Here is a 17,282-nt window from a genome sequence, read left to right on the forward strand (position 1 = left end):
TAAAAGAATGGAAGTTTTAAAGAGAAAAAAGTAAGAGGAAATGAAAGAAAAATTTACCCGCAAGATCAAAGAAGCAAATGCGTGCGATTGGCCGCACACATAAAAAAAGAGGGGGAAGGGCGTAGCGCAGGGAACCAGGTTGGATCAGTTCAACCCATTACAGCCACAGCGCCTTGTGGAGGCGGCTGGACATTTTATCAACCAAACTGAGGCTATGTTTTGCTGTGGCTACGCTGATGATCGGGGCGTCCACTATAAAGCGGCTGCTGTCTATTCTGTTCGCCCTGAGAGCTGCGGAAAGCATCAGCGAGCACAGGCACTCTGCAAGCAGGTCGGGCGACTGATTTTCAAGGGATCCGAGCCGCGTGAGAGACAGATCGGCTGCATTATTGGCCGACGACGGCCCGACAGCCGTGGATGTCTCTCCAGGCACACACTGCATGACGACCTGTGCCTCACTGACAAGCTTGCATGCGACGAAGTGCACGCCACAATCGCCAGATAGCTGCTGCTCTGCGGCCGATGGAGGGCTACTTTGCTCTGCAGCAGCCTCTGAGTTGCCAGCCACCCGCAGCCCGTGTCCGTGTCCGTGTTCATTTGATTTGGGCCTGTCAGCATCGTCAGCTGGCATCTCGCATTCAGCAGTGCTCGACTTGCTCTGCGGACTTCCAGAGTTGAACCGAGCTCCAGCCGCGTCAAAGTATAGAACGAGCCCATGATTGCGCGCGGGATCCAACGCCTGGGGCACCTGCGTGTCCGTGATATAGGCGCCGTACTGCACCCTTGCAAGCCTTGATAGGTCGATCCGCAGCACCTCTGACACCTTTTCCATCTGGTAGTGGTACCGGCAGATATAGACAGCCGCCGTGGTCAAGATCAAAACTGCGTCGCTCGGACCGCGCAGCTTGAGCATATCAAGCGCCATTGGTGACTGCACTATGCAGGCCAGCTCCACATGCTCACCGGTGTGTACTGCAGTTGCAATGCTTGCCTCGATGGCTGCTTCGCGCGTGCGCGTCAGCTGCAACGCGTGGTCCGGCTCGCGGGACCGCAGATCAATCAGCGTGCGGAACACGTCGCCTGCGCTCTGGTAGCCCATCGTAAAGTCGAGCACAGACTGAGAGAAGTAGTCGCGGAACGTGCTGATCCACAGACGTGCCAGCGAGTACGAAGCGTCGCTCATCACACCACTAAAGTTGCGCTTGCCCGTCCTCGTAAAATCACCCTTCATAGCCGAAGTTCCGGCGTACTGCTTGCTGATGTAGTCGCCGTTGTTGGCCCACAGATGGTTGAGCGTAGACTCAAGCCCGTTGTATGCCACTAGCCCCTGTTCTGGTGCAACGTGCACCCCCAGTCGCACTAGCTGCTCGTTGAGCACAAACCGAGCAAGTGTGCTCTGAACCACGTTGGTCCGGTCCAGGCAGTCCATGCAATTTACTCTAAATACGCCGCGCTGCTCTATGAACACCTGCCCGCCCGTACACCAGTAGTAACCCATGTCTGCAATCTCGCGCTGCAGGTGCTCCAAAAGCTGCTGAAGCGTCTCGTACCGCATGCCACGAGTTTCCTGGTGAAAGTCCCATGGAATATACCGGATCATGCATGCATCCACCATTTCGTCTGCCACGCACTGCCCGACAATACTTGCATACTTTGACCCGACAACTGCTTCGCGGCCCTTCTGCTCGACCAGGTTGAGCAAAACCTGCCTGCCAAGCCTATCGATCTCGCGCTGCAAGTGCAATGCACAGACACTAGTGTTCTCGGCATCGCCCTTCACCACCACGGGTGGTGGCTGAAGCCCAGCTGGCGGCTGTTTCCAGTAGAAAGGCATCGAACCGCGCGTCTGAACAAAACTCGCGTGGTGCGTCTGCTGGCTGCCCATTTCGACGGTTAGTATCTGCTCAGTCTCGACAAAGTTTGCTACATGGCCTTCGGCATCAGCGCCACGACGCTCGTAGCGCATGCCGATGCGCCTCCAGTTGCGGCGAGACAACACGCACACTTGAAACGAGTCTCCATCTTTGATCTCGCATATGGCTATCTGGACGCACCCCTGGATCAGCGGTAGCGCCCACTCATGGGCATCTGCCGCCAGCATTTGTCGTTGGATATTGTGATTGAACCAGTAATCCTGAGCGGCAAAAAGCGACAATGGTGCTTTTTCGGTAGCTACACCCTGTTTGCCCCTCTCCTGGAGCGAGCGCGTCAGATCATGGTCGTAGGAGTAAAACATGCCACTGGACCCGAAAATTCGAATTAACTCTTCGATAATCCGTCCCTCCATGCGCTGTGCTGACAAAGAGCTGTCACTTTTATTTTCTGGATTGACTGCATTCTTTTCCTGAGCTGTTGCAGCTAATGTATCTACCACAATACTGGCTGTAGACGGGCTGGCTGAGGATGCTGTAGCTGACGAGCTCACAGTGCTTGCCCGACTGCGCCCAAGCAACTTAGAGAACTGAGGTGAGAGCCAGCCCAGAGATCCATCCTGTAGCGCCCCAATGTCGCTTTTCTTTTGTATGGCTGGCTGCTGCTGCGACTGCGACTGCGACCGCAACCGACTGTCGCCGTTAGTGCTGCCACCCGCAATTTTTTTGGCCGAAGTGTAAGAGTGCCGATCCAATCCAGCACCAGGTGCAGTATCGTTTTGCTGGTTAGACAGCGCAAGGGGCTGCAAGGCTAGGCTGCTTTTTCGGTATTTCTGCGCGTCTACACCACCAAGTAGCTGTTGCAAAGCCGCTTTGCCGCTATAGTAGTCCAAGGGCAGGGCCGCCACTGAAACAATCTCATACACACTCTTCCCGCCGATTGTGCCCCGACAGCGGCTTTCGGTGACAACCAGGATGTATGTGTAAAGGTCCAATGTAAACATGCCGGCAACAGCGAGCACAGAAATCTCCATCTCGACGTCCTTGGAGTTGAGATCTTGCTGTTGCTGCTGCTGCTGCTGCTGCTGCTGCTGCTGCTTTAGGCAAGAATTGTCCGCCGCGAGCTCGTTGTCCATCACATTTATCGTGCCATCAAATTGAATCCAGAGCGCTTTGGCTGGGTAGTCGGTGCTGCGCAGGCAATATCCAGAATCGGTCAATGCAAGCGAACTGGTCCTAATCTGACGTCTCTGTTCGCATGCTGTGCTTTCTGAGGGCGCTGTGTGCTGCCCCAGCCCTGCCTTTCTGCCAGCTTCGGCAGCAGACACGTTTATCGCGGTGTGTTTGAACTGCGTCTTTGCATCGTCCATTTCGAGCGGCCGAGTCCCAGTCTCTGCCGCCGACAGCAGCAGCCCTGCGGTGGTCATGTCGAGGCGGGTGGTGTAAAATGCAAATACAGAAAAATCAGGACGCTTTACAGTTGACAGGCGGCCCGGAATGAGTTAAAATTAGTAAAGTGGGTTGTGAATAAATAATTTGAATTGAATTGAATTGCAAAAGTCGAAGGCAGACAAGGACAGACAAAAAATGAAAAGTGAAAAAGAAACGAATGTTGTCCACGGGGTTTTCGCCCAGCTCTTGCAAAGACTGTTTCGCCAGTGCGATTCAAAAAGGAGCAAAGAGAATAAATGACGTAGCAGATTGCCTGCCTGGGTCCCAAATGTTGCTCTCCGCATATGATCTTCAACCTGTCAGCTTGCGACTATAAACTTTTTCAACCAAACAAAATAAAAGAAGCCAATCCAATCGCTGTGCTCGCATGCGTGTGGCTGGCAACCTGGAGCCGGATGCGCAGCGGGTGCGTAGAGGGAGGGGCAGGCTAGAACAGCTTATACCGCAGATATATGATCAAAAAGAAGCCCAAGACGATTGCCACCGGCACACCATACTTGCGGATCTGCAATTCAAGGTTAGCCCGCCACGCCTTCTTGTGGAATGTTTTGGAGTCTTCACGCAAGCGGTCAGACAAGGAGCTCATGCGATCCAGGCTATCGCCACGCCACAGCAAATCCTCCATGTTTTTGGTCATAATCTGTGTCACATCGCGCAGGTCCTCGTTGAGCTTGGACAGGTTCTGCTGCGTCCGCGAGTCCTCGTAAATGCGCTTGGTCTTTTGGATAAAGGTGTCAAACTTGATGAATGCATATGGACGCAAGTTAGTCTTCTCTACCTCGCTGCCGTAGCTCATGTGGAACTCTTTTGCGAGCTCATCCATGTAGCTGAAAGCCAGCTTGCGCGGGAAAGACCTTTCGCAGATGCACAGATAGCAAACACCCTTGTCCAGCAGGTAGTGCAGATAGTATGGACCGGATTCGATCGAGCACATTGGCTCGGACTGTGAGTTTAGCTTTTTGAAAATTGCCTTTGCCTGCGACTTGTACCCAGAAAGCTCTGACTCGGCCTGCTCATCGTCCATCGATGCCGCTAGGGGCAACCCATCCGTTACGCGCGCAATTATTGTCGATTTGACCATTGAGTGTAGATGTGTGTGTGCGTGTGCGTGGGAGCTTTAAAAGTGCTAGCTGTGGATTCCAACGACCGAATGTGTAAGGTTGAATTGAATTGAAAGAATAGACGAAAGAAAACAAACCAATAAAAAATGTAAAGTGTGATTTTGCAAGTGAAGGGCAAAAGGTCCAAAGGTCCAAAGCTGCAAAGCTGTTAAAAGGCGCAAAAACAAAACCCTACCGATGCTATTAATGTCGTGCACTGTATATGCTGGAGCAGCATGATTGGCCGGGTGGCGTCACAGCCGCACAACCATAACTTTTGGCCCACTATTGAAAGGCTGTGCGTCTGTCAAGTCGTGCGCGGCGCTGGGCGCAAAATAATGAAGAGCACCTGCAGCCTTATTTTTCCCGGCACCATATTGCCATTCTGCTAAATCATCTCATAACCTTGCTTCGCCGCTCTCTATTTCACTGTTTCTCTTTGGCACCATGCTGCAAATGATAACAACACGCAATGTGTTTGTCGGTGGGTTGCTGTTAAGGGTGGGTATGCTTCTATTTGGCCTGTGGCAGGACGCACACATGACAGTCAAGTACACCGACATCGATTACAGCGTGTTCACCGACGCTGCGCGCTTTGTGTGGGCAGGCGCCAGCCCTTACCAGCGGTCCACGTACAGGTACACACCACTGCTGGCGTGGCTGCTGACACCCAACATCTGGCTGCACGCGACATTCGGCAAGTGGCTGTTCGTTGCCTGTGACTGCGCTGTTGGTGCCCTCATCACACGCATACTTAGGGCGCGCAAAATTGACGATTCCACCGCAGCTGCGTATGCGGCACTGTGGCTGCTGAACCCGCAGGTGGCCACCATCTCGACGCGCGGTAGCGCCGAGTCTGTGGTTTGCGCAGCCGTGATGGCGGCTCTCTATGCGTTCCAGCGCCGGAGCCTGGTTCTGGGCTCGGCGCTGTTTGGCCTGGCCGTGCATTTGAAGATCTACCCCATTGTGTACGCACTTCCCCTTCTGGTCGCGCTGGACAGCACAACGTACGGCGCACAGCCAAGCTCGCAAGCCAGGCTGTTGAACGTGTACCGCGTAAAGTTTTTTGCCATCGGTGCCGGCGTGTTTATGTTGCTGAGCGCGGTCATGTACGGCGCCTACGGCCGTGAGTTTGTTGACGAGACTTATTTATACCATGTCACTCGCAAGGACCATCGCCACAACTACTCGATGTGGTTCTTCCCCATTTACTTGGAGTTTCACTCGTCAGCAAGCCTCGTTATGGGCCTGTTGTCTTTTCTGCCCCAGGTCGCTGTCGTTGCCACGATTGGCCTTGTCTACGGGAAGGACCTGTACTTTGCTGCTTTTGCCCAGACATTTGCATTCGTCGCATACAACAAGGTGTGCACTGCACAGTACTTTATGTGGTATGTTTGCTTTCTTCCCGTTGTTTGGCCGTACAATTCCCAGAGGCTTTGGCCCAAGGGTGCCGCTCTGTTGGCCGTATGGTTTGGCTCGCAGGCGCTCTACCTGCAACAGGCATACCGCCTCGAGTTCCTTGGCGAAAACACTTTTGCCTGGCTGTGGCTCGCAGGACTGGCCATTTTCGCGTCGAATAACTGGATCTTGCAGCAGATAATTGCGTCCCAGCGGATCGAGCCGCTGTTTACAAGCAGCAGTTTGGTTTCGGCATTGCGCCCTAAGGACCGCAGCTCCAAAAAGGACCGGTGAACGCACTCCTATGTACCCGTGCAAATCAGCCAACACCGCTTAATCTAAGAGCAACATGTATATTTGAAAGAAATGTTTGCATTATCTATTGTGAGTTGCGTCAAGAGAAAATATCAAGATGTATAAAAATAACGAAAATGCTGCAAGCGTGTGACCACCGTGGCTGTTGCGGCTGCTGCTCTAGTCAAACGCGTAAGTGACATAGTCCCGCTTTCTTGTCAGTTTGGTGGAGTACAGCGATTTGTCAAAAATGTAATGCATGACGGCATCCGGAACCAAATATTTGATTGACATTTTGCGCTTGACAAAGAGGCGCACTTTGGTCGAACTGATGTCATTGTAAATGACCTGCTTGACAACGTGTATGTTGTCCTTGTGCTCATACAAAATGTCGTGCGACAGCAGAAACTCCCAAACATCAGTACCCGTCCTTTCAATGACCATACATCCAAAGTGGCCGAGGATGTGGTGCAGCTACAGGGAATTATGCGCGAGAGAGAAATATGAGCAAACACATTAGAACCACTTTTAACAAACAATCCACGCACAACCAGGCAGGAAAATATTACAAGAGCCAACTTACATCTTCGGACGCCCAAACATCCTTTTTGCCCATCGACTCAATGAGGTCACCCCCCGCAAGAAGCAAGATCTGGATCTTGCGTCTGGTACCATCAGGAAGAACCATCCCCCCCAGTTTTTCGTTCAGCTCCTCATCAAAATGATCGAGGACAACTGCAGTGCGCTGATATGACGGCTGAAGCGCCTCCCAGCTGTCCACCATCAGCCATGCCGAGCTGGTCTCGGTTGCCAGCTCGCACATTTTTACGCGGTGGTGTGCAGGGGCCAGCCCCTCCTTCTGGTAGTAGTCGGAAACGGGTGAGAAGTAGCCACCGATCAGCTCGTACTTTGAATGGACGGTGAAATAGTCGGCGGCCATCTCTACAGGTGTGCCGTCCGCGGCAATGCATGTTGTAACAAGAGACGATTAGAAAATAACCAGGCATGGTGGGTTGTTTAAGAAATGATCTGGTGCACTCACAGTACTATTTATAGAGCATTTGGCCACATGCTACTGAATCAATGCCTAGTTGATTCGGCAAAAAAAAAGTATATGCGCGTGCCCAATACATTTCATGCTCGTTTGTGTATATATAGCATCCGCCTTGGAAAATCCGCGTTGCTTACCGAACATGCGCATATGGAGGTAGGTTACAGGGGAGTACGACCCGCATGCGACCAGGACCAGCGGGGTCTTGCCTGTATCTACATGATGCCAACGAAAAAGGGAAATAAGATAATGGTGAAGAGCGGCAGGGTTCACAGCCAAATAAGAAAAAGACAAGTATTTGTCAGTAAGTACCAGCGTTAGCGTTGTTTAACTTATTAAAAGGATTGAAAGCGGCATTTTCATGAGTGTGTGTGTGTCCGGGTGGCCGTTGCGTGGAAGCATGTCGCTAATATACCAACCTTGCAGCGTTTTTGCCAGCTTGTGTGTCTGAAACTTGTATCCGGGCGGCGGCGTTTTCTGGCTATTTGTGTCAATTTGTTCACCGTCGTGGCGAGAAATGCCGTCGGTAATTGGTTCACCCATTCGGAATATGCGTTGAGAAATTGGTCGGGCAAATTAATAAATATAAAAAACAAGAATTCACAATGATAACCAGCAAATGAGTAATAAAAATAAAGTGCAAAGCTGCAAGGCGGGAGACAAACAACTCAAAAAGTCAAAAATAAGGTGCATTACGGATATGAGAGCTGCGCAGATGCAATCCCGATTGCTTACACACGGTGGCGCTGGGTCGCGCAGTTGTGAGTCAGCGAACACCAATTTGACCATCATGATCACCATGCCTTCCTATTTTTCTTTCATTTTTCAGTTTCGGCAAATTTGGGCCTCTTGCTGTCGAAAGCGAACGTCTGCCACTCATTGTTTCCCGATCTGGCCGGCAAAAGCGGCAGCAGCAATATGCTATTTTTCACGCATGATTTATTAGCCCAGACCAAAAAATTAAAAATTCCCGCAAGTTCTCTGCGCCAGAATCAGCCACTGCAAAAGTGGTGAGTTTGATATGTGCATGCGTGTTATTTTGACATGGCTGGAACGTTGCACGTCTCGCACTCGCCTTTGTCCTGGCGCCGACCAGTGCCCGAGTCATCTGCCATACCCGAAACTTTTGCCTTATCTGTGTTTCTACGTGCGATTGAACGATTAGACAAAAATAAACTTCAAGATTAGTAAACTTTACCAATATTGTTATTTTGGTAAGCGTAACATCTGTGCTACAGTTCTATGCATCCTGATACCGACCTTTTTCTCTGGCATGCTTGCTGGAATTCACTCCATTCCTTCAGACATTTGCTGCGATCGCCGCCGTTTTCCTTCAAACAGCGTTGGAGCGGCTCATAATTGCAGAGTGACATTGATAACAGCACAATAGAAATATTGTATTCTTTAAAAAGCAATCGATGTTACAATTTGAGAAGAAAAGTAGTTTTGCTGACTTCTGGATTAATGTAAACTATTAATAAACAATAAATACACAAGAGCAATTGCATTAGATTCTGGCCGTTTCACAATGAATGAAAATTGAATATTATTGCAGAACGAATTAAGTGAAAATATAAAATAAGAAAACACCGAACGAGTACCCAAACATCACCGCTTGTGGGGACCAATTATGGACCTATGAGCCTGGACGAGTTATTAAAAAGTATTTCAGCTGGAAAGAGCTGACAGAGGACAGGTACACAACGCTGGTCAAGAAACTTTAAGTGGAGCGCGCAAAACAAGCAATGGTGTTTGTAAACAAGATCATAGACAAACAGCACAACTTGTACAAGGGATGGTGTGGCCTACAGATCGAATGGGAAATGAGATCCTTGACGCCTGAGAAATGCCGATTGTTGATGAGAACTCCAATCTCAACAAACATCTGAATACCAAATCCGCGACAGGGTGATGCTGATGGCCTCCTGAAGTGGCCGCGGATGACACCAATGAGGATGGCAACTATGCACACTAGCTATCTGGCCACGATTGATGCTCTAGCTGGCAGATCAAGTGTTCGGGTTTAATTGTATTAACACCTCAGCAGACACTTCCACTGCCAGGCAATTACCCCTAAGTCTGGAAAATCCTGACCCCATTGCCCCTAGAATAATTTTTGTTATAGGGGGCATATATACAGATATGCAATAGAGCCCATGACGGAAAAGCTGGCGCAGTAGACATTCGGTCTTATTCATCAATTTTTGTTTGTTTCTTGTTTTATATTTCGCTCAATGGATCTATTTTCCCTCCACTAGAAAACATCTCGTAGCATGTGTGTGCAAGGGCCAAGCCAGATAACTCCACAAGTGTCACCCCCACTGAACTGCAGAATGCAACCATTGATCCTTTAAGCTGATAGAATTACTCGTAAATATATGTATTTATTAACCCCTAAAGTTTAGTTGAGAAAAGAGAGTGGGAATCACAACAATTATTGTTGTGATTGTCTCATTGTATTTTCTACAAAGGCACTGATCATCGTTGGCTCAACCAGCCAACAGATCCAGTGGCTAGCGGCTGTCGTGCTCTATAAAAATGTGGGTCTAAATCGATATATTCAAGTCTTAAAAATTACTTAACTGAAAAAGGGGGCAGCGCTGTGTGGGCAGCGCTGTAAACATCATGGTGTTCCTTGATGTCAGCCAGCAATAACAGAAATGTGTATAGTGGCCATGAGGGCGATCTTGATTCTTGAAAAGGGAAGATAGTGGCTTGAAATGTGTGTTGGGCACCACAGCGGCCAAGTCACATGCCGTCGACGCGTGGACCACAGCAGGCAACCTAGACCCAGGGTATACCCACTGCATGGCGATATCACATAGGTCGATTAACTATATCTGTGACATCAGAAATGGGGGCCGAGTCACGTGACAGCGCAGACGCGTAAAATATCATAAACATATTTTACGCGTACGGCGAATTCTGAATAGTGAGCTCTTCAGCTCTTTCCGTAGTCTCATTTCTATTAATATATATTATAGCTAGTCTAAATCGCATTACAATATCCTTTTTTGTCAAACGAATGGTGCAATAGCCTGGTTCAATGCAATATGACGACAGAATTATCAGAACTCGGAGAAGATTACTACCAACTTTGGTGCTGATACTAGGTACAATGCCAAAAATTCCAACCAGAAATTCCACTTTGTACACTCCCACCCCCCTCTCCAGACACCAAATGGTGGGGTTCTTATGAGATAATTGGGAGGCACTGACCAAGGAAATAGACTGCAACACCCTGTAGTAGAAGAGAGTAGGTGAACAGCACAGGGATGCTGGAAGGCAGACTAGAAGGGTGGCCTGGGAAATCACCACCTATAAATGAAGACGACTTTTTGGAACAGATCACAGACGCTGTTAGCAGGTGTATTAAAAAAGAACATACTATAATCTATAATAAGTCTAAGAAAAGAGAAGAGGTGAGAAACATACTGAAAAGACTATTTTTAACATAAAAATAAATACTGTATTATACTAAATTCCCAAAATTCCTTCTGGGAAGCCTCCTATTGAGTCTTCCCTAATTGCCCTTTTATAGGCAATGTAAAACTCCTCAAATGCTACTGCATTAATGCAGTAGCTTGTGGCCTCTCATGTTGGGCACAGATTTCCTTAATAGGCAATGCTCATCAGTTGCCCTTATCTTTGTGAGTGAAAAGACAGTCATAAAAAGGGCAAAACAACAACAATATTTATTAGTTCTCTGCTCTTCTCTTTTCCTAGTTTTAGAATATAATTTTAAGTACGTTTATTGAATTCACCCGTTAACATCTCAGCTTAGAAAAGCTTATATGATGCTCTGTCAGCAGCATACATACTGTTGTTGTTTTGCCCTTTTTATGACTGTGAGGCTTTGTGCCCCAACACTTACTTGCTTGCCCTTTTTTGTGGGTTTTAAGGAAATGCATGCTCAACAGACACAGTCAGATCCATGTTCCTGAAAAAGTCGGCTTGAGCATGCTGAGGCAGACCATGGAGGCTGATCAGCTGTGCTTGCCACATGAGAATGCTGCTTAGGTCTGCTGTAATAGAACTTAATACTACTAAATATATTATCTCAAAAACCTAGTATAAGGGAGCTTAAAAAGCTCTGCTTATCAATTCAAAACAATTGCAATTGTCATGTGATATTGGAATAATTGATGTCACATCTGCAGCCCGAGAGTACCCATGACAGCCATACTGACTGGAGCAGGTGCTGTGGGAGCTAGAGGCCCTCAACTCAAACGATCTGCCGACATCATTAATTGCAGCCATTTGAGCAATTGCAACTGTACCCAGGGTACCTGCAAAGCTGCCATGGAAACCGACCCAAGCAAAACCCACTGTGTAATGCGATTTGGACTAGCTATAATATATATTAATAGAAATGAGACTACGGAAAGAGCTGAAGAGCTCACTATTCAGAATTCGCCGTACGCGTAAAATATCATAAACATATTTTACGCGTCTGCGCTGTCACGTGACTCGGCCCCCATTTCTGATGTCACACACTGGATCACCATGGGCAGCCACACGAGCAGAGCAAATAAAAATGCTGGCTAATGGGTTATTCCCTGGGCTAAAGTACCTCATAGCATGGGAAGCCAACAGTTGGAAGATGCAGCAAATCCACAAGACCATTAACAACTGGGAGGACAGGTTTTATGGTGTTTTGAGCCCATTGGGAAGGCTTTAATTTGAGGATTCCAGCAATAATCTGGCATAGATAGAGTGCTCACAAGAACGAGAGGATATCTGCCTAGTCATCAGACCAGAGGAGGTGATGAGTGACATCAATTAAGGTGATGGCATATGACGATTGTCATTACTATTAATCGTAGTTATATTTTACTGCTTGCAGGTTTCAATTGATAAGGGATAGTGTGACATCAAAAATGGGGCCGAGTCACATGATAGCGCAGACGCGCGAAATATGTTTATGATATTTCACGCGTACAGCGAATTCCGAATAGTGAGCTCTTTAGCTCTTTTCGTAGTCTCATCTTAATTAATATATATTATAACTAGCCAAATTTGCATTACAGATAGCTTCTTTAGCTCCCTCATAGTTGATTATTATAGATTACATTTAATAGACCATATATTAATTATTACATTTGGTAGTGCATCACCAGTACTAATTAAAATCGCTGGCACTTCCTCTTTCGTTACCAAACACACTAGACCTGACCAACCAGACTGCCAAGACCAGACACAATCATATTTGACCATGACAGCCTCTGAGGAAATCACTGTGGAAGCTGATTTCCAGGCCCTGCAGCCATGCAATGAGCTAATGGCACTGTATAAATATGTGGGTTGATTAATTCAATCACTACTCCCTGAGGGCAAAGAAGATACAGATGCTCAGTTTAACGTGGGCTGATGGATTGACGGTGCCAAGCTGGTGCTTGCTGCTGAATCCATGGCTGAGAACACCTGGGTCCACATTATCTTCTGTGTTTGTGGGATAATTGAACAGGTGTACTAAAATATATTCTCCAAAATTTAAGAAAAGAGAAGAGAGATCTCAACACTATTGTTGTGTTGCCTCTCCTTTTATAACTGTGAGTCCCAAGCTCACAAATAAGTAATTGGTTGGTGTTGGACTACAAAGAAAAGTGGGCCAACACTCCTCCATCCTAAGACGTTAATGTCTGTAATAAGGCTTTTCTTGTGCTAAATAAATATATTTCAATAATCTACTATAAGGGAGCTTACAGGGCTCCGCTTATCTATTCAAAACTATTGACAGTGAAAATAGAAATCGCGATTGGCATGTGACATCGCAATAATTGATGTCACACTATCCAATCTAATTAATGTCTAGCCATGCTAGCATCAATGTCGCTGCCATTGATCCATGTAGACGATGCTGCTGAGTAACCTGTCCACCTGATAATCCAAAATGTCGTCGATCTCATATCAATATGAAATATTGTTGACTGGTCTTGGGCATGCCAGCTCAGTTTGTGACATCAGAAATGGGGGCTAAGTCACGTGACAGTGTAGACATGTGAAATATGTTTATGATATTTTATGCACACAGTGAATTCTGAATAGTGAGCCCTTTAGTTCTTTTTGTAGTCTCTTTGAAAGTAATATTTATTATAACCAGCTTTATTCGCATTACACAGTTGGTCTTGAAATGTATGTCTTGAGTGACAATATGTGGAAAACATTATGTGCATGGATATTGGGTTGCAGCTCAATGCAGTATGTGACAGATGAAAGTGCCTCTAGGATTTTGTATGGCCTAAACCAGTGGTTGCTCAGTTTAGCAGATGGGTAATTGCACTCATAATCGGAGTTCATCATGCTGGCACTTATCATGCGATCTTCATCCTTGAGCTGTCATTGCATCCTGGGCAGCAGCCAGAGTGTCATGCAGTTGATGGATGACTTGCTGGTGATGGTCCATGAAATCAGATAAGGTAAAGTTGGATGGGTTAGGCTATGGGTTGAGGAGAGCATTTGGTGTGACTAGTCCATGATCATGTACAATATGCACCAGCATCAGCTCAGCAGCAGCTTGCTTGGAAGTGTTAATAGCATACTCAGCAAATGACAGTATGCTGTCCCAAGTCTTTTGGTTGTAGTTAGTAAAAGCATGCAAAACTTGTTTAACTGTCCAATTTCTCCTCTCTGTCTCCATCTCCTTTGGCATGTCTTGCTGTCATTATATTTGCCTTGACATCACACAACTGCATTAGCCCCTTTCAAAAATCCGATTTAAAATGCTGGTTAGAGTCAGAGACAATGACACAAGGGATGCCATGGTGTCAGCACACAGCCTCCAAGTTAAGTCGAGTGATCATAGGTGGAGACGTCTGTTTCTCCTTCAGCAGGAACAAATACAAAAACTTGGTCAGCTTGCACACAATGACAAGGGTTGTGTCATTGCTATGGGATGTCTTTGGCAGAGGCATGGCCAAGTCCTTCAATATTGAGTGAAAGGAAAAGGTAGGACAGCATGTGGTTGCAGCAGGCCATTCCTGCTGATTGTAAAGTACTTAATGTGCTGGCAACAGTCGCAGGAGCCTATGTAGTACTCAACTGTTATGTTCATACATGGCCAGTAGAAGTTGCACAAGCATTCAAATGTCAGCTCCACAGCTAAATGGCCAGCCATTGGCATGCCATGGTTTCTCTTAATAACCCCTGACTGCAGGCCTTCAGTATGAGGGGTTCAGAGTTATGAGGATTTGTCAGCAATATAATACAGCAGACCATCAATCTCCTAGAACTTGATCTTGGTGTGAAAAACAAGCAAAGCAGACTAAAGAAAAGCTTTGAAAGTTATATTAAAAAGAAAGATAAAGATAAAGATCTAAGCTAAAGAAATAAACTGAAGAAACTGAAGAAAGCTGTCTCCTATATAGGAGTCAGCAAGTGAAAATAAGAAACATTAATAAATGAGAAGGACACTTTAGAAACATCTAGAGTGTCAATCATTTTACAGTAAGCAAGACATAATTTTAACACCTCCATGTAGCCCAGTCAAATCTGTTCACACATCTCTTCATTGCCCTCTAGTAATGCAACTGCTGTGATCTCAAGCTGTGGGTAGTGTGACAGCCTGCCAGTCAGCTGTTTGTCCATGCTGGGCTTGTAGAAAATGTCCAAATCATGCTTATATATGGCATCAAGCCAGTTCAGTTGCATGGGCAACAAGGGATTCTGCACATTGATCTATTTGAGTATGTTATGGTCAGTCTTGACAATAATGTCACAATCAGCCAAGTAGTGGTAACATTGCTCTAAGCTCTGGACAATAGTAAAAAGCTCCTTTTTCTGCACTTCATATTCTTGCTGCACATTAGTTAGCTGCTTGGAAAATGTTTGATAAGGTAGTGGCCATATAGGTGCATCTGATTAAGCACTGCACCAATAGCAAAATTGCTTACATCAATAACCATGTGTGGAGGCCCTCACAAAATGGCTTCAGGATTGAGGTTGTACACAGTCGACATTTCAGCTCAGCAACAGCAGCCTCACATAGAGGTGCCTATGTGTATTCAGTATCCTTGACAAGCAGTTTGTTGAATGGTGCAGCAATGTTGGTGTAGTTCTTGACAAATTGGCAATAGTATCCAAGGGTGTCTAGCAATTGGAACACCTGCTTCAGATTAGCTGGCAGCAGCCACGAGGCTATAAAAAACAAGCAAAGCAGAGTGGAAAAAGGGCTTATGAGTTACATTAAATAAAAGATAAAAGATTGGTTAAAGACTAAGTCCCTTTTTAATGACAAATTTAGGCAATGCAAAGGCTGTGCCACACTTGCAAATCTAAATGGACTCAAGCAGTTTACAAATAATTTTACATAGGCCCTCAAGCTTGGGCATTGACGTCCTGTATAGAGTGCAGTTCTGCAACTCAGTATCCTGACGCAGCTTGGGCGTCAGATCCTGCAGGAGATGTGGCAGCAGCTACCCTGGTAGGTTATCATGAAGTCAATCCGTGTAAATTGTGCTGAGTAGTATGGTGGTTATGTGTGCCATTGCTCTATTTTTATCACTGCTGTCTGGTGCTGTACCAATGGTATTAATCTCCACTGCCTGCTGCAAACATGTAACATCACAGTGATGGCCAGAGTGTTGGAATTATGTCTTACCTATTGTCAGATGATCGACATTCTATATGTTTCTAAAGTGTCCTTATCATTTAATTAAAATTATTATATTCACTTACTGTTCCCTATATAAGAGACAGTGAGTGAATATAAGGAACGTAAATAAAAGAGAAGGATACTTTAGAAACTTCTGGTCTTGCAATCATCTTACAGTATGCAAGACGGAATTCTGTCAAGATGGAGTTCCACCAAGAACGGAATTCCAACAGAAAGTCCACCTGGCAAAGGCTGAATAAAAACATGGGAAGATCTGTTGAAAATACAATCTAATTTATTGGCATGATAAAAATATGGAGGGAGGAAAAAGGAGATACTATTTTTGCCAGTAGAAGCGACCTGGCAGTCTACTGGTAAAATAAAACCCCTAAGGGCTCTATGCAGCAGGGGGCTGTTGTTGTGGTAGTGCCAGGTTGTATTGTTGCATTAATAACATGAAAACATTAAACATAAGTTGAGCAGCATTGGCATGGAATGGCCAAGTAGCAGGGGGTGTGAACATCTCAATCTAATTTACCTGGTACCTGCAACTGGATACAAAATGCTGCTGGTGAGGTGCATGACCCTGCAAACAGAAACGATAGATGTGGCCAGGCTGGCAGCACATAAAACAGGCACCCACTCAATGCAGGTGGTTGTGTTCACTATCTGAAAGTCGATAAAGGTGTGGTGCCTAGAAAGCATTGACATCCATGGCTGTGTGGTCATGAGGGGTGGTGTAGCAGTGCAGGGAGGGGGGACATGATTAGGTCAGCTCTGTAAAGTCGGTGGATAGAGCAATGGCAGGCATGTAGGCCTCAGCCAGGGTAGACGGAACATCCCTGTCAATAGCATGCCCTGATATTGTGCATCAGGCCATGGCAAAAATGACTGCACTGATTACCAGCAGTCATGCCATGAATATGGAGAATTAAATGCTGAAATGCAGTAATGTAATATTGTATGGTACCAGTCTACATAATCACATTGAGCTCTGCTTCTGCCTGGTGATTGTTTGCAAATGGAGTAAACTTGCTGATTAGAGCTACAGTATAATCAGCAGGCTCAGCAGCAATTTGACCAGTCTTCACATTGATCTAGGTAACTGTCCATGAGCTTGGGGCACAAAAGATTGACTAAGATGACTGAAGCTAGCAGGTGCTCCTTAAAGGTTTTGCTGATGGCCATCACATAAAAACGCATGAATGAGCACCATTCAGTAATATTGCTTGTGTCGTCATATGGGACAGAGCAGTAAATCATGGTACTTATGAGTATTTGTGAAAAACAAGCAAAACTGAGCAGAGAGAAGCTTTGCAAGTTATATTTAAAAGAAAGAAAAAGATAAAGTATCCTTCTCTTTTATTTACCTTTCTTATCTTCACTCGCTGTCTCCTATATAAGAGACAGCTTTCCTCAGTCTCTTTACTTTTTTCTTCAGCTTAGAACTTTATCTTTTTCTTTCTTTTAAATATAACTTACAAAGCTTCTCTTTGCTCAGCTTTGCTCGTTTCTCACAGTAT

At 46.3% G+C, this 17,282-nt stretch overlaps 4 protein-coding genes across 4 annotated transcripts; 1 reads left to right on the top strand and 3 right to left on the bottom strand.

Annotated features, from left to right (window-relative positions):
- Positions 1-8: 8 nt before the first annotated feature.
- Positions 9-3,452, bottom strand: BX661DRAFT_178321 (SacI homology domain-containing protein). The gene has a single exon (XM_051534886.1). The coding sequence runs from the start codon at positions 3,296-3,298 to the stop codon at positions 158-160; it is 3,141 nt and encodes a 1,046-aa protein (XP_051393788.1). The 5' UTR covers positions 3,299-3,452; the 3' UTR covers positions 9-157.
- On the bottom strand, positions 3,453-4,555 carry BX661DRAFT_178322 (Longin-like domain-containing protein). The gene has a single exon (XM_051534887.1). It carries the CDS (start codon positions 4,402-4,404, stop codon positions 3,751-3,753), a length of 654 nt encoding a protein of 217 aa, XP_051393789.1. The 5' UTR covers positions 4,405-4,555; the 3' UTR covers positions 3,453-3,750.
- BX661DRAFT_178323 (PIG-M-domain-containing protein) lies at positions 4,556-6,185 on the top strand. Its single transcript, XM_051534888.1, has one exon. It carries the CDS (start codon positions 4,871-4,873, stop codon positions 6,113-6,115), a length of 1,245 nt encoding a protein of 414 aa, XP_051393790.1. The 5' UTR covers positions 4,556-4,870; the 3' UTR covers positions 6,116-6,185.
- A 110-nt stretch (positions 6,186-6,295) lies between these two features.
- Positions 6,296-9,265, bottom strand: BX661DRAFT_193177 (uncharacterized protein; the record flags this gene model as incomplete). The annotated part of the gene is made up of 5 exons (XM_051537763.1): positions 6,296-6,589; positions 6,699-7,057; positions 7,304-7,381; positions 7,586-7,647; positions 9,261-9,265. The coding sequence occupies 5 exons, from the start codon at positions 9,263-9,265 to the stop codon at positions 6,296-6,298; spliced, it is 798 nt and encodes a 265-aa protein (XP_051393791.1).
- Positions 9,266-17,282: the final 8,017 nt, after the last annotated feature.

This window comes from Kickxella alabastrina (assembly GCF_025024165.1).
Source record: "Kickxella alabastrina strain RSA 675 chromosome Unknown BX661scaffold_4, whole genome shotgun sequence".
NCBI classification, from domain to species: domain Eukaryota; kingdom Fungi; phylum Kickxellomycota; class Kickxellomycetes; order Kickxellales; family Kickxellaceae; genus Kickxella; species Kickxella alabastrina.

Coding starts and splice junctions, on each gene's coding strand:
- BX661DRAFT_178321 (XM_051534886.1), bottom strand. CDS start 3,298: ATGACCACCGCAGGGCTGCTGCTGTCGGCGGCAGAGACTGGGACTCGG.
- BX661DRAFT_178322 (XM_051534887.1), bottom strand. CDS start 4,404: ATGGTCAAATCGACAATAATTGCGCGCGTAACGGATGGGTTGCCCCTA.
- BX661DRAFT_178323 (XM_051534888.1), top strand. CDS start 4,871: ATGCTGCAAATGATAACAACACGCAATGTGTTTGTCGGTGGGTTGCTG.